General features: G+C 44.8%; 1 protein-coding gene across 1 annotated transcript; it reads right to left on the bottom strand.

Moving 5' to 3' along the window:
• Positions 1-262: 262 nt before the first annotated feature.
• On the bottom strand, positions 263-16,814 carry LOC111070450 (serine-rich adhesin for platelets). The gene is given in 7 exon segments (XM_041596170.1): positions 263-2,710; positions 2,712-2,795; positions 2,798-3,239; positions 4,496-5,951; positions 5,987-6,828; positions 10,548-10,759; positions 14,030-16,814. Coding segments are annotated over 7 exon segments (5,568 nt in total). The 5' UTR covers positions 15,641-16,814; the 3' UTR covers positions 263-1,789.
• Between the last annotated feature and the right edge of the window lie 450 nt (positions 16,815-17,264).

Here is a 17,264-nt window from a genome sequence, read left to right as displayed (position 1 = left end):
CTGTTAGGCGCAAAAAGCTAGATAACAATACAAAAAAAAGCTCTGTTAGACAGTTCGAACAGGACATTCCCGTCGTTCCAGCCGTCAATGAAATTGAAAAACATTTTTGAGGTTGTTCTTGCTTAGGTTTTCTTCATTTATTTATTTCCCGCTATGCTGTTTGGTTTTTTTCTGCTCCGGCCAAAATGAAAAAAAAAAAACAAAACAATTGGGTAAATACTTTTACGGATTTCTCTACAAACTGCGAGTTTATGTACATATGTTAACATAATATATGTATATACATAGTCATAGACCTTACATAGTCCTTGCTCAATGCCCACGCTCTAGCGTTCTTTGAGTATGTCTGCGGGTGCATGCTTAATATACAAAAATACCATTCATTCAAACAAATCGCCCAGATATTTTAATAACAGCACAAATTCATGTTTGGGGAGGATGTGAAGAAATCAAATAAAATAAATATGTCTGATTTGCCAATCAAATTATTATCATAGTAATATTAATTAACCTAAAAAAAAAAAAAAAGAGTTGATTAAATCCATAAAACGGATATTCAAATATTTCATACACATATGTACATACATATACAGTCTGTATATAACTTAATCTTCTTGTTGGTATTTTGTTCTTAGACACTATGATCGATCTCTTTTTTGTATGTTTTTAACATATTTTTCTTGATTTTTGTTCTTCGTTTTTCTTCTCCAGTTTTTTAGTTGTAGCTTTATGTACTTGGTAAGATTTGGAAATTTTTCAATTAGACAATTGCTTAGACTTATACTTATGCTGCTCTGATCGTTCGATCAGAAAGATGTCGATGAGGATAAGGATGATAATGATGATGGTAGGATCGTTAGCATGTTAGCATGGATATACTCGTTGTAGCAAGTGGAATCTCTCAATTTCTCTTCCACTTATTACTATTTCTTGACTCACTTCGAATAGTTGATCTAGATCTAGTTGTTGTCGTAGTTTTGGTTTTAGTTGTAAGTTTAGTGGTAGTTTTAGATTTAAGATTTAGTTGCAGTTTGAAATGCAAGAAATTAAATTTCTTGCTTACAATTTACGAGTTGTTGATTGGCTTAAAACTTATTTGTATGCATGTATATATGTAGGTATATATGACGATATATGTATATATTACAAATGTATAGCATATACCATCTGTATATGCATGTAAATATTGCTAGAAAAAGACATTCATTTCAATATCTAATGCGCAGTCGAGAGCGAACGAGCCAAATCGACAGTTCTGCTTCTGTTGTGTTCCTTTGTGGTTAGCATTTTTGTGTGTTGTTTGAGTGTGGGTTTTGTTTTGATAATAAATTGTAATCAGTTCTTTGAGTTCTCATTTGAAAGTGTTCTACTGCAAATGTCTATACGAAATCCAAGCATATATAGTCATCGATCTGTCCGTCCACTCTGTTCCGTAAGCAGTAACCTCTCCGTATGGATATTGTATCTTGTATCGTATTTGCATCTTGTATATTGCATCTTGCATCTGGTATCGGTTATCTATATCTGTTTTTAAATCTCTTCCTAAACCTCAGCTGTCTGCGTCTGTCGATTATTGTTAGTGGCATATAATGCCCAGAAATTGTTTTAGTTAACCTACTTAAGAACTACTCCAAAAAAAAATGTGGATCGTATTTAAGATTAATTAATAAATAGCTTATCCCTAAAACTAATGTACAATTGGATATTTGTTGGGCTTCTATCTCTGCTGCTGCTGCTGCTGCTGCTCCTGCTGATGCTCTTGCTGATTCAGGCGCCTTGGGCCCCGCTCTCAGAAGGGAGCATCACCCGCGTACCAAGGATGCACCCACGGCGCTGATGGCGGTGGCGTCGGCGGATATATCGTCGGCGATGGCTGGCCGTGCGAATGATGGGCCGCCGCCGCAGCCGCTGCAGCAGCCGCTGCTGCCGCAGCATGATGGTGGGCGGCTGCCGCCGCAGCCGCATGATGGTGATGGTGGTGCTGATATGGTGCGGTGAACGCTGCCGCCGCCGCGGCCGCTGCATTCCCGTAGTAGGAGGCTGCGGCAAGGGCAGCGGCTGCTGCCGATGTGGGCGAGGCCGCAGCCGAGGAAGAGTGGCTGGTGGCGGGCGACAGCCTGGCTAATCCTGCCGCGCACACGCTGTGCCGGCGGAGCATGACGTGCCGCTGCTGTGGTGGCGGCGGTGCGCGTGCTGCTGGAGGTGGTGCTGCCGCTGTCACATGTTGCTGCTGCAGTTGGGCAGCTCTTCTCTGACGCTGCTGCTGCTGCTGCTGTTGTTGCAACTGCTGTTTCTGCTGCACCAGACTCCACTCGGGCAGGGCGCTGCTCAGCGGAGGACTCAGCATATTGGCTGCCGCCTTTCCGTACAGGTTGGACAGGTAGGCGTGCTCCGCCTCTGCCATCTTCTGAGCGGCAGTTTTGCTACCGGTGCTGGTGGCTGTAGTGCTGCTGCTACTTCTGTTGTTGCTGCTGCTGCTGCTGGCAGTGGGGGTGGTGCTAGTGTTGCTCCTGCTGCTGCTGCTGGTGGTGGTGGTGGTGGTGGTAGTGCTGCTCCTTGCGGTGCTTTGCTCGGCATGTTGCCGCTTCTTGAGCAGCCGCTGCTGCTCAGCATGTTGCTGCTGTTGTTGTTGATGATGCTGCTGCTGCTGCTGTTGGTGGTGGTGCGGGTGTTGGTTGTGGGAGTACAACATTTCGTATGTGTTGCTGTTGAGTGTTCGCTGCTGCTGTGGCTGAAAGTGTTGGTGTGCCTGCTGCAGATGTGCTGGCTGGTGGTTATGGTGTTTCTGCTGCTGCTGTGGTGCGGGAGGCGGTGCTAGAGCTGCACTCGACTTTCGCTTGGCTGGCAGCACATCACTGCCCAGGATGTGTGGCGGTGTTATGGCTCTTCTTCTCAGTGGTGCCGCTGCCACTGCTGCTGCTGCTCCTGCTGGTGGTGGTGGTGGTGCTGCTGCTGCTGCTACTGCTTCTGCCGCTGTAATTGATAATGATGCTCTTGTGCTTGTGGTGGCTGTTGTGGCTGCTGTGGTTGTGGTACTTGTTGTGATTGTTGTTGGTGGAAAATGTTGTGCTCCCCAGCTTAAATCCTAGCTCGTTCGCGTCCGCTTAGCTGGCGGCTGCTCTGACTGGCGTGTCATGAAGGTCAGTTGCGTCATGTACTTGATGATGTCGCGCACCTGAACGAGCGGCATAATCTCAGTGTAATTCCGATCGTACTCCATCAGGATCTGCACTTGTCGACTGCAATGAAAATGGGAAACTTCATGAGTAATGTGGCGAATCAACACCCTAAAAAATACCCTCTTTAACATTAAACACCTCATTAAAGTCACAGGTACCACAACTTCATGTATTCCATTCCAAGGCAGCATCATTGTTTTCTAATACATAGACATGTTGATCCATCATCTATTTGTGCCATGTACTGGACCCGCTCCATAATGCGAAAAGCGTGCCCATGCAATGATGCCTTATCCCTCAGTGTTTATTGGTTTTATATGTTAGTCAGGAGGCTGTATGCATAAGGTGTCTTCTTACATAAGAGGCTTTCTCCTGACCACATGATGTTTCGTTGGGACAATTCCAGTGCTATTTCGCATACTGCACTCACTTTGCCCCATGGCTTTCTTTCTAAAGTGGATTTTTTATCGGACTTTTGGCACTTTTTTTATGTTCTTGTAAACAAGAACTAACTTTGCTCATCTTTGGCGATTTTGTAAGATCATTTTTTAGCTCTATGGACGGTTTATAAAGGTCCTCTTCTTGCTCTCATCAAGTAGTAGTTTGACCGGAAATGGCGATATCGCGGCCTTTATTCCTCGTTTTAAAGCATCGCGAATTATTTTAGTTGAGCAATCAACAATTGGCTTCACCCTAAGATAGGTGTCTCCTTCTGAAATAATAGTTTTGATCCTCTTGCTGATTTCTTACCTAAAGTGCTTTCCAAGACCCATTACTACTTTTATTTTGTGGCGTTCTTGCTGCAATCGTTTTAAACCACCAATTATGTATTTAATCAAGAGCATAAAATATCAAAAAGCTCGGAAAAGTAAAATTTTTTATAAAAAAAAAAAAATAAAAAAATTAAAAAAAATGTAGTGATATTTTTGTTGCCGTCCCATTTCGCTTCTTTTTTATGGAAATTTGCCTAAAGTAATAAGAATCGTTAGGAACTTCTACCAAAGAGGAGACATGTAAACCCACCCAATTGATATTACTGTAGACTGCAAAATATTTTGGTTAGAGATACTTTTTTGAAACATTAAAGGCTGTGGTACCAAACAGTGCTATTATTTCCGCCGTAACTGAAGTATAATTTAATTGGATCTACTCATCCAGGCAATGTAAAATTTAATTTTTTCCCACTTGCTAAATTTGATCACTTTGTCCAATTTTGGAAGCAGATCAAAGTGAACGTGGACGACGGTGAACTTGAGTCTGTCCTCGACTTTTGAGAATAATCAATTAGAGAATCTTTAGTTATATGGATATCTTACCGGTTCGCCTTATAGAGCTCCACGCCAAGGGCCTCGATCAGACGTTTGCAGTGATCGAGCTGCACCGAAGGGAAGAAGTTCTTCTGGAACTCGATGAGGGTCATCAGCTGCTCGGAGTCGTTGTAGGCCTTCATGTTGATGCAGGGCACCAGGTGCTTGTCGACGCACACCTTCTGTATCTTGTACGGATGCAGGTTCATGTTGTTTGTGGGTATCTCCGGAATCACGCACAGCCGCTGGGCACCATCCGCACCGGCAGCAGCCGCCGCATGGGCCAGCGCCGCGTGGCGTTGCAGGTGCAGGGATGCGCTGTTCGCCGACGCCGACCCCGAGGAGGAGGAGTTACTGCCGCTGCTGCTGCCTCCGGTGCTGCCAGTGCTGCCGCCGCCACCGCCGGCATTCGATGAGCTGCGTCCGTTCTGCTGGGCATGATGGGCGGCCACCGCCGCCATGCGCTGCTGCGCCACAGCCACCTGCTGGTGTTGCTGCAGGTAGGCCGCTGACGCTGCCAGAGACCTTCGGGAAGAGGACAAATCGATAACGTCAGTGGGTGTGGTTCTGGGAGTGCCCGAACCGGATCCGGCACCAAGATTCTTTCCGTCCTGCTGATAGTGGCTACTACTACTACTACTACTACTGCTACCACTAAACAGTTGCGCATGTGTGTGGGGATGATGATGGTGGTGGCTATGGCTATGGCTATGGCTATGGCTGTGTGTCTGACGCCCGTAATTGACGGACCCCCCGCGACGACCGCCCGCACTGCCTTGGGGCGAGGATGCGGCGGAGGCTAGGGAGAGGATGGCCATGGGAAGATTGTTGGATTTGGTCGAGCAGATGACGCTCTTCTGTCGCCCCACTCCCCCCTTTCCCAGTGTGGCGGCACCTCCGGCCACACCACCCGGAGCCTGGCCCTGACCATTGCCGAGCGGCGAGGCGGCCGTAGTAGAGGCACTCGAGCTCGAACAGGAGCTGGAGGGCGAGTGCAGGAAGTGCCCCGGCAGCTGTGGCGTGATGGTCACATTCGGATTGGAGGCCAGGGACAAGGTGGTTACACCGCCAATGCCCAGGGACCCTCCCATGCCGCCCATACCCACGCCCACCGATGGGGACATGGGCGGCGAAATATAGGAGGGGACCAGGTGCCCCTGCCCATGGTTGGAGGCTGCCGCTGCATTCGTCTGGATGAAGGTGGAGAGATCGGGATTGGCCAGGACCTTTTGGATGACAGCCCGCATCTCGTCCGTCATCTTCAGCTTCTTCTCGAAGTCCTCGAGCGCCTGGGTGGAGTTCAGTGATATTGTGGTGGCCCCTCCGGAGCCATCGCCTCCTCCTCCTCCTACTCCTCTGCGACTCTTGCCGGAGCTCATCTGCTCAGCTCCCACTCCAACTCCGCCGCCGCCTCCATCTGGTATCAGTGGCGGGACATTGGGTTTCGTAAAGGTCACTCCACCACCTCCACCACTGACACTCCATTGCCACTGCCGCTGCCAGACTTGGAGCTCTTGCTGGCCGTGACGGAGGAAGATTTGTTGGGATTGTTGTAGTCCAGCATCGTTATCAAGTCCGTGTCCAGCGGCAGGGAAGGCAGCGCCGGAAAGCTCTTCTGCCCCAGGGCTGAACTGCCCGCTCCAACACCTGCGATTACTGGATGAGAGCCACCACTGGCTGCACTGGCTGCAGCACCGCCACCTCCACCACCACCACTGGAGCAACCCTTCAGCTGCTGGCTGAATAGCAGGCGCTGGGCGGGCGTCAGCTGATTCCACAGGGCCAGGTTCGTGTAGTCCGCCCTAGTCGAAGGCAGGTTGTAGTTGAAGGAGTTGCCCGTGTTGCCTCCACCGGTGGCAACTCCGCCGAACAGGGCCTGAACATAGCCGGCCGCGGCTGCCATGGCAGCGGCAGATTGGGATGCGTTGGCGTTGGCGTTGACATTGGTGGAGGCGCAGGAGGAGGAGGAGGTACTTTTCTTTATCCCGCCGCCGCTGTGGTTGCTGAGGCTTTTGGCAAGAGCGTGGCCGGAATGATTGTATGTACTATTATTGTGGTTGGTGTTATGGGTGTTGTGGGGATTCTTGTTCTGGTTGTTCTGTTGGTGTGATTGTTGGTTTTGGTTTTGGTTTTGGCTGTGGTGTGGAGTGTGTTGTTGTTGTACGTGGTTGTTGTTGAATGTGCTGTTTTGGTGTGGTTGGTGTGGTTGGTGTCGTTGTTGTTGTTGTTGAGTCTTTTGCTGTTGTTGTTGTTGTTGTTGTTGTTGTTGTTGTTGTTGTTGTTGTTGTTGCTGTTGCTGTTGTTGTTGCTGTTGTTGCACCAGTGATTGCTCGACATTTGACCTAGAAACATTATATATAATACATAAGTGATGTACCTCTGTTGGAGAGAGCTCTCTGGTCTTAAATTTTTTATTATTATTTTTTTTTTTTTTTTGTAAAAGTTTTATTAAAAATGTATATAATTTAAGATTTTCTTTTAAATTTGATTTACATTACAATTTCATTTGGTCAACTTTTAATTATTTTTTGAACTGCTTTTACATTTACATTTTTTTTTTTTTTTCAATTTTTGTTGTAATTGTTCTGTTTGCTCGCATTGCCGTTCTGATTTCTCATTTGAACATTCCCATGTATATATATATATATATACTCGTGCCATATATGTACATACATACATATGTACATAGTTGCACGTTTTGTTTTTTGTTTTTGTTTTCTTTCAGCAGAATGTTTTTATTCATCTCTAGCTAACCGTTAAGTACACACACACACACAATACATATCATATTCTGGACAAACAGAAATCGAAAAGAATGGGACGGGTATGGGATCCTATCAGCCAAGAGTTTACAATTTCTAGGTTAAGATACAACTTGTGTTGTAAATTTTTTTTTTATTTGCATTTGCGTTTGTGTTCGCTTTGAATGGCACCTGTCTTTATTTGCTTTTTTCTGGTTTTGCATCTTGTTCTTCCTGTTCTCTGTTGTGGCAGCGCAAGTCTCCCTTTAGTTCATCTTCTTTTAATTCTTCGTCGGGTTTTTCTTTCTTCTTTTACTTCTCCTTCTTGCGGGGTTTGTTCTTCTTTTGCTTCTCTTTACTTCACTCTTTGTCTCTCGCCTTCTCTTTGCGGTTTGTCTTCTTTGTTTCTTTCTTGCGGTTGTTCTCTTGTGGTTTTTCTTTACCTTCCTGGTTTTCCCGTAGTTCAGGTTAGTCGAATTGTTTATTTACTCGTGGGGCGCCGGCGCTGGAGGGCTCGTTGTGGTTTTTGTTGTTTTTTTGTTCTTATTATTATTATTATTATTATTATTATTGTTGCTCTCGCTCTTTCTTTTCTCTCTGTTTTTATTTTTGCCAAATACTTTTTTTTTGTAATGAACATTGAATATGTGCGTGAGTATTTGTGTGTGTGGTTCTGTGTATGCTAGTTGTGTGTGTGTGTGTGTGTGTGTGATCAATATGACAAGCTTTCAGAAAGCTCTCTCTCTCTCTTTAAATTATTCTCTTCTCCCTAAGTTTGCCAAACTTTCGCTCAACTTTTACTGCTGCTCTCCTGCTTTCTTTACCGTTGCGTTTGAAACGATGAATATCGTATCAATTTCTACACGCATTATGTATATATATATATATATATATATATTTGTATGTAGATATAATGTATCTAGGATTTTTAACTGTGTGTGTGTGTTGTGTGTAAGGGGGAGACGAAATGATGGGGACGCGTGGGGCGAAACGGGGTTAAAACCTGCCACCACCACCAAAAGACCTGTTTCTGTTCTCGTTCTCGTTGTCGTTGTTGCTTTTGTTGCTTTTGTTTTTTCTGTCCCAACCGTCCGTCCGTCCGTCCGTCCATCCATCCGTCCATTCATCGTTCGTCTCAGGTCGTGAGTCATCGGTATGCGTAAGTGTATTTGCGTGTGTTTGGGTGTGTGTATATGTTGAAGGTGTGTGTGAAGAGTGTGTGCGCGCGATTTCATTAGAGGTAGTCAGTACACACAGCCATTAAATAAATGTAGATATGTTTGTTGCATATTATATATAAATATATATATATAGCGATATATGTAAAAACATTATTATTTCATTGATTTCTCATTTGAATATGCGAATTTATGTTTTTCAAAATATGTTGTTCTTCCTCTTTTGACATTCGATCTCTCCAAAGGATATTAAAAATTATTGAGCTTAATATTGTACAATACAAAGAAAGAAGCAGTTGGGGTAGGGGAAAGGAATAAACAGAATTGTACAGCAAGAAACAAATATAAATAAAACAACCAAAGACAAAAAAAATCATCTCGAAAACTAATACAACTAATATTTTATATGTATATATATGTATGTATGTATTTATAGAGAAATGTATTCTACATAGATTTTTAGATTTTGTATTATTTCTTGTTCGGTTCATTCGGGTTGAGCAACATCAAAAAGGGAAAGTTAAGGGACATGCAATATCTAGGGGTACCATCAAAAAATCTTTTCCAAAATAAACAAAAACTCTACAAAATGATATATGTATGAGTGTGTGTGTAAGTGTAAGTGTACGTGTGTGTGTGTGTGTGTGTGTGTGCTTGTTGAGTTTAATTTAAGTCGATTTTAGTTTAGTTCTACTGGGGACTTGGCTCGGGCATATCGTTAGTCGGAATCGTTCCCAATGTTATACATATTTATGTATGTGCAATATACTCCCAGTCGCTCTCCCGATACCGATACCGATACCGAAACCGATCTGATTTATTCTGTTTTGGGGTATAGCCTCGCTTGAGTCACCCTAATGTGGAGAACCGAAAACGAAACGTACTGAGGTGCAAAAGGTCGGGCTTGCTGGTATTGCGGTCATTTGATTTTGGCTGATTTTGCGGTTTTGGAAAATTATTTTATTTTGAAAAACATAACATAAACTGTGTAGACGCGTTGTCCTTGAAAAGTCGACTGTACTTTTAATCGCAAAAGCGCCAAGTCGTAACGGTAATAATCGGTTGGTTTTTCGGTTTTTTATGTTGGTGATGTGATACTAATATTCGTTCTTTGGACTAAAACAACCACGATACGATTAACATGGAATAATTGAGCTTGCAGGGAAAAATAAAACAAAAATACTAAAAAATGTTGCATGACTTTACAAGGCAAACAAAGAGCAGAGAGAGAGAGTGAGAGAGACAAAGACAGAGACAGCGAGAAGTTATGCGTGGAGCGAGTATTATTTGTTTTTTTGTTTGTTTGTTTGTTTTTTTTTCGGTTTAAAATTGTATATATGTATTATATATATAGTATTTTTTGATTCATGTAAAACGGTAAACACAGTTGAAAATATGTTCAATCAAATTAAATAAAATGCGTGCACAAAACGCCAATATCGGTAGCTTTATATTTCTTTTGTGTGTTTTTATCATTTTGTTTCATTATATCTAACATTGAGGATGATCCAAAAAACAATCGGTGCATTAGGTAAGAGAATAAAGAAAGAGCAAAAATAATATTGACTGTCTTTATATGTCATGTGGCACCCTAGTGGCAGAACAATTATAGCTCAAGCGGCGATTTCTCAATGTCTCTTGTACGTCTCGTCACTCAGGGATATCCGAATTTTGTCATTGAGCATTGAGCAGCTACAGCTAGCTATAGGAACAGGAGAACAAATTTTAATTTATCGATCGGTTATAATCGATGTATAACCCCAACCCTTCGCTTCGAAATTGAGACATTGAGAACTCGACCACTTAGACCCATTGCTATGTGTAAATAAAACAACAGCAAGAAAAATGATAGAGTAAGGTTGATTGGCAAAAACGAATTACAACAAAATTTGAAAAACACAATTTCTGCGCATTTGCATCGAGATTCAACAAAATTAACGTCGTAAATGTAATCAATGTAGTACATATCATTAAGGAAAGCAAAATCAAATAGTATAGTACGTAAATGAGATTTTTTTTTCTATTTTTTTTTTTTTTTTTTTGTATTTTTAATATTTTTTTTGTTTGCTTACTATTAGCAGAAAATAAATAGGATAGGAGGGTAATAACAACAATCGATAGACGAATGTGGTGGGCACTTACATGTGATTGGCATTCTGGCCGGCAGCGGAACGAACCAATGGTGGTGGGGCATTGCCGCCGCCGCTGGCGTTGTGACTGTTCACCGAGGACATGGAGATCGCAGGATTGTTGTAGGAGTACGGCTGACGGCTGCTATTACTCATCATCAGGTTATTCATATGCTCGCGGTAGCTTCCCACGCGGTTCGCGTTCGCCGCATGCGACTGTTGCGCCTGTGTTTCAGTTCCGTCCATCGAGAAGATACCAAAAATGATAGAACAAGAACGAGAGTTGCCGCATTAAAACAACTGCAAAAGGGAGGCTTCAGAAATCGCACAATCAACAGCAACAACAGGTTGCCACTAACTATGTGTACACACGAGTGTGTGCGTGTGTGTGTGTACACACTTGTATATGCATACAAGTGTGCAAGTGTGAGGTGAGGGAGAGGCGCTGCTCCACCATCGTGCTTGCTGCTGCACACGACGGCTGACCTAGTTTCCCCGACTGCGCGGCTGCTGTGCGGTTGCCAAACTGTGAAAAACTCAGTTAGAAAACTCAACCCAGCTGAGCGCACATACATACATATGCACATAATACAGTGGGCCCCACATTTATTTGTACACTGTCGTACTACTGTAGTACACCCTGTCTAGTACACAGCTAGATTTATTCGTCTATAACCGCCGTATCCTAAGTTGGAGCAAGAAGCTAAAGACAATTTGCATATGGCAGTATGTACTACATACACAAGTAAGTTACATACTATACTATGTACATATGAGAATTTCAATTGCATTGAATGCATTGCATTCTGTCATAATTAGCCGGTAATAAAGCTGATTGGAAATATATTGAAAATAAATAAATACCAGATGCCTGTTTTATGTATTTATTCGTTTTCAAGTCCAAGTGGAGTTTTATCAAAATATACCCATTGGAGGTGCAGAACAAAAAATTATATGAAATTTTACTTATAAAAACAAAATCAGAAGTCGGCACGGTCCTATCTCTTGGGCATAGGATATTCTCTTTGTCTGCTCCTGCGCTGCCGCTCTACACGTACCGAAGTAGCTGGTCTGTCGTCTACGCACACAACCGCAGTACAAAACATGTGAATGTATGCTATGGGATGTGCATCATTTTCGGCAATTACAGGGTAACTCTTGTCTTAATTATCAATATTTGTCGCAAGCTGCAATCGCAATTATATTTACGTTATTTTAGGACCTGCCTGTAGCTAGTTTAATGAATCAGTCAAACAGTTGGGCAAAACTGTCTAAAAGGCGTGGAAAGTGGAAGAATCGGATAAACGATGGCTGTAACAGCTGATGGAGCTTAAAGTATGAAAATTAGCGTAAGTTCGAATAGATATTGACCCCTACAAATGTGGAATATCCAATCCAGCATTGGTTTGGAAATGATAGATCCTGTTTCCCTTACTCTTAATTACTAACAATAATAACAATGTTAAGTACATATGTATGTGTGTATGAATGTGTGTTGTCGTAACCATATATAACAGTGGTAGGCACGCACTCAATCAAATGTTCTGCAGTGCGACTGTGTGCGTATACAGCAGGAAAAACTGTAATGCACGTGTACGTGAGCGGCAGCGCAGCAGCAGCGCCTTTTCCCATGCACAATAGATAGGACCGTGCCGACCCCCCTGGTCTATAACCAAACACGAATCATCTCTATTCGATCGGGGCTCACCTGAAGCCAATAAATGCTCATCCCTATCTAGGCATTGTGCACCAATAACCATTTCTATAAGCGGTACTCTTAGAAGTATAGCATGTAGCATGCCTAGGTCTAGACGGACTACAAGAACAGATTATTTATCTTTTGTGCGAATAATGTGCGCCGCCCCTGTGATATCATACCATTTTCTAGCCCTTCGTACTTGTGCATCGTAATTGTAATTATCTGACGCTAATCTAACCTTTTTTGGGCCATGGTCTAGAACTGGAAAAATAATCGATGGCCCTGCAATTTTGGTCCACTGCTACGTTTCAGTGTATGTATATGTATTTTGAATTGCATTTGGTTTATCTGTTTGTTTATACATACATATGTAGCCCAATGCATTTGTTTCCACAATTTCCCAATATTCCAAATGTGTAATAGCTTATCTCGATGTCCTCAAAATCTACCTTTTTCATTGATGAAATTGCCACCGAGCCTTTTCATTCATTTTTAAATCATTAAATATGCTACCACAGAACATTGGTTCTAAGCCAATTTGATGGATGTTTGTTTGTTTTGTTTGAGTTCGAGCAATATCGGGACCCATCGGTCGATACCTTATTCAGATCCCTAATATCCCTAGATCCCCTTACCTAGTTCCCAATGTCATTGGCTGTCCAATTGTTTGCTCACCATCACCATAATTTAAGTTAATCGTCGTTGCATCCCGTCCGCCATGTTTAAATCAGATCAACCAATATCTCACGGTTGCCATGCCAGGAGGAGAGTCCACATGGACAGAGTCTAATTACGCTCCTTTTTTAGCTGGCATAAGTTTCATTTAAATTTCGCTAACGGAAGAGTGAGACCAGGTGCATGCACATCTACTACGGTTACACTGTTTTGTTTTTGCGTAGAGAGGGATAGCATGAGAGACAAAATGCAACATTATTATTCGCAGCCGTCTCTCTCAGCTCAACTGGAAAGCCAACTGGACTCATATATTTCTCTCGCTCTGACTGCAGGCATTTCCCACAAGGCCATCTTTACTTTTCCAGCTAGTCAGTTAGCAAAGTCTAATGTCATATGGCCATTATTATGGTAGCTATGAAATTATGATTTGTTGCGACGAGAGCACGTGACAAACACACAAAATTAGTGTTTGTAGACGTCTCCCGGCTATCAGACGAAGAGCTGGGCCACTATTTGTGACAAAATTATGTTTCCTAACACTGGATCTGAAAAGTGTAACAATCGATCATTTCTGCCGATAATTTCTATGGCCATATGACATTAGACTCTGATAAGAGAGAGAGAGAGAGAGCGATAGCATAAGAGACGACTCTAGACACCTCTACTGAACACTACTTGAGACAAAATTATGTTTTCCAGCAAACACAGCCAAAAAAGCCAGAAAAATTGTTTCTGAAAAGTACATAATTTCTGCATATATATATATCTTTCGCTCTGATTGCAGGCATTTCCCATAAGGCTATCTCAATTTTGGCAGCTAGTCAGTTAGCAAAGTCTAATGTCATAACACCATAACGGACTAACTGCGAAAACAGAGATAGCCTCATGGGAAAAGCCTGCAGTGAGAGCAAGATAAATATATATTTACGACAGCTTGACTTCCAGTTGAGCTGGGGGAGCAGCGCCTACGTTGCTGCTTTGCTGCAAACTTAGGGATGAGCCTTTTCCGATGTTTCCGTTGACTTTCCCGCTCTACTATGGGCGCCAATAAGGTATCGGGGGTGACGGATGTGATCGGTAACGAATAAAGTGTCCGACAAAGGATACCAATCGGTACTCACCATCATTTGGGCGTGCAGCTGCAGGTTGCTCTGCCCCGACATCCAGCCGCTGCTGGCCAGCGCCTGCACCGTCGCCTGCGAGAGCATGCGGTTGTTGCCCGCTGTCTGCTGCATCATCGCTGCCGACGCTGCCGCCGCGACAGCCTGGGTATTGAAGGCCGCTGCTGCCGCCGCTGCCTGCGAGGCGCCGAAGCCACTGGCATTTGAGACTCCGTTGGCGTTGGCCGCAGCCGCCGCGCGCTGCTTTATCAGTTGCTGTGCGGCAGCTGTCGTCACGCCCGAGCTGTGCTGCTGGGACTTTTTACCGGCCTACCCCACCACCCCTCCGCCAGCACCACTGGCGCCGCTGTTGTTGTTGTTGTTGCTGATGGCGGTGCCAGCGTTGCTTGAGGAGTTTGTGTTCACAGTGGTCGTGATCTTTGGGGGCGGGGCGGAGGGCTGGCGGGTCCAGTTAACGGAGTTGTTGACGTTGGCCCGATTGCCAATGAGCAGGTTGGAGTCGACCACCTTGCTTGGCCAGTAGTCCTCGAACTCCGTGCCGTTGGGGAAGTAGCTCTTGATGTCCGTCAGCGAGATGACGGCGACGTTCTCGCTGGAGAAGAGCTCGTTGCGTATGCCCTGGACCTTGCAGCAGAATTTGAGGTAGGCCAGGTCCCAGCCGTTGAGCAGCTCCGCCTTGGTCTTGAGGTTCTCCGTCTCGCCCTCGAAGTAAAAGAGTGGCACCACCTGCTGGTTGTTGCGCACCGTGTACGGGACGACGGACTCCTTGTTGATCCGGATGAAGCCACACTTCTCCGAGGGCGTCTTGCTGCCGGTCACCAGCTTTCGGTAGCAGATGTCCAGGAACTGGAAGAACTTGGAGGCGTCGCCAAGCCGCACAACCAGATCCTTTTGCGTGAATATGTCGCGGCCGAACTCGCCGTCGCAGTGCTTGTGGTTCACCTCGATGAAGAGGCGCGCCTCCGAGTCTGTGATATAGTAGCTGCGCACGCACGTGCAGCTCGAGTAGATGTCTGGGTGCAAACAGTTGAGGTACTTGCCGAGGAGCTTCAGCTCGATCATCCGCACCGAGCAGTACTTCTCCGTCTGCCGGTAGATGTACGGGATAGAGACCTTGCCGAACTGGGCCCACCCGAAGCGACCCATGATCGACTCCTCGTCGCACGGCCCGCCCGAGGATGACTTCTTCTCAGCGGCCTCTCCGCCGCCTGCGCCAGCGGCCTGATTCTGTATCAGCACCGATCCGTTGGCCCGCTGTCCGTTGGGGGCCAGGGCGGGCACCACCTGCATGGTACCGTTGGGCAGCTTCTGGTGTCGTGACAAGTAGCTCATGATGTTTGTCTGTCCATTGCCGTTGGTGATGGGCGGCTGCATGGCCCCGCCGCCAGAGCCAGCGCCATTGGAGTGCTGCATGGCCTGGCGGCTGGCCAGCTGAGCGGTCTGGTGCTTCTGTTGCTCCTTAATTTTGGCGGCCAGCTCCCGGATCTCGGCATCGTCAGGACGCTCCTGCTTGACGGTGCCAGGGGTGCCGCCCAGGCTGTTGCCTTGCAGCGGCAGTGATTGGCCGTTGGCGTCCACGACGCTGGTGATCTGCACATCCTCGTCCGACATGACGCGGATGTTGCACGCTCTCTGTTGTTATCTCTTTTTTCTCTTTCTCCCCTTGTGGCAGCGTTGCTCGTTGCTCTCTTTCTCACACACTCCCGTTGTTTGGTTTTGTTTGTAAGGGATTTTACTCGTTTTATTTGTTTATTTCCCCCCAGTGGCTAAAGGAAGAATCAGAAAAGATAATTCTGTTAAAACACACTTAAAAAAAACAGTTAATGCACAGCACTCTCTCTCTGCCACACTCAAACTCAGTTGATGACGTTTTGTTAGAGAAACACTCACACACACACACAAACACAACACACACACATATGGGCACCTGGCATACGTGGGAAAGAGGGGCGGCCACACTTTTAGTGGCCGGTATGCGCGCTCTCCCTCACTCTCTCTCTCTGTCTTTAGCGCACACAGTTGACACAGATATGGCCACACTGGACACGCACACAAGCAAGTAAACGTCTGAAACGTGATGTTTCTTTGGTGTTTTCTCTCTCAATCTCTCTCTCTCTCTCTCTCGCTGCGAGTGTGTGTGTGTCGTGCTGTTTCTTTCGAGCGCGCACTTTTGGCAGTTTTTGTTGTTGTTGGTATTTTATGTTGTTTGTGGTGTTTTTGCCGTTGTAATTGTTGTTGCTTTTTGGTTGTTGTAATTTTTGTTGCATTTTTCATTCAATTTGCAATCTCCACACACAAATGCACACAAATTTCGGGACATACACAACGTCTATTTACATTTACTATATATTATTTATCACCGCCCACTCTTACACAAAACACACTGTGACTTCTGCTGCTGCTGCTGCTGTTGTTGCTTTTGTTGCATGATTTTTCAATGATTTTACTTCAGATTGGTTACAAAAAAAAAAATACTATAACCAATTTTCTGGATGATCCGCTCAACCATTTGTTGTTAGTTTGCAATCTTTATATTTATTCACTTCAAGGTGTAACAATTCTATGTGGGTTTCCACACACACACACACACAGACACGTGACAGCCAAGGGTGACGCGGTTTTGGTATTTTAAAAAACCAAAAAAAAAAAGTTAACAAAATAACACTACTATTCTGCTGCGGCTGCTGACTTTTTTTCGCGTTTGCGTTTCGCTCTCTCACTCTGCGGACTGTACGAGTGCCACGACGACAACGTCCTCCCGTCTTCGCAATAAACAAACGAGTGTGATCGTTGTTACGAAAATTATTTCAACGAAGTCAACTGAAAAATGTGTGCGGCACACACACACACACACACACACTCAGAACGAGAGAGTGAGAAAGACACAGTTTGTGAGACAGCGCTTTTAGCGGGAGGGACTGCGGCGTTGACGCCAGCTGTGACTGAGGCTGAGGCAGCGACAGCGACAGTGCAGCGCAGCAGCTTTGTGTGTATGCGGTGAAATATATATCTACATATATTTAAGTATATATATGTACATACATATATATATATATATATATGCATGCACATATATATGTATACGTGTGCATACGTACGAATATAGAGTAAAAAGAAAAAATACAAAACTACACAGAGCAAAAGCAGACCTGCTGCTGCTGCTGCTGCAACAGCGACCGAGGGCATGCAACGGAACGAACATTTTGCCGAATTGGTGCTGCTGCTGCTTCTTCTC

Source organism: Drosophila obscura, unplaced genomic scaffold (genome assembly GCF_018151105.1).
Source record: "Drosophila obscura isolate BZ-5 IFL unplaced genomic scaffold, ASM1815110v1 contig_96, whole genome shotgun sequence".
NCBI classification, from domain to species: Eukaryota; Metazoa; Arthropoda; class Insecta; order Diptera; family Drosophilidae; genus Drosophila; species Drosophila obscura.
Note: the sequence above shows the minus strand (reverse complement) of the source record. Positions and strands in the feature narration are given on the sequence as shown.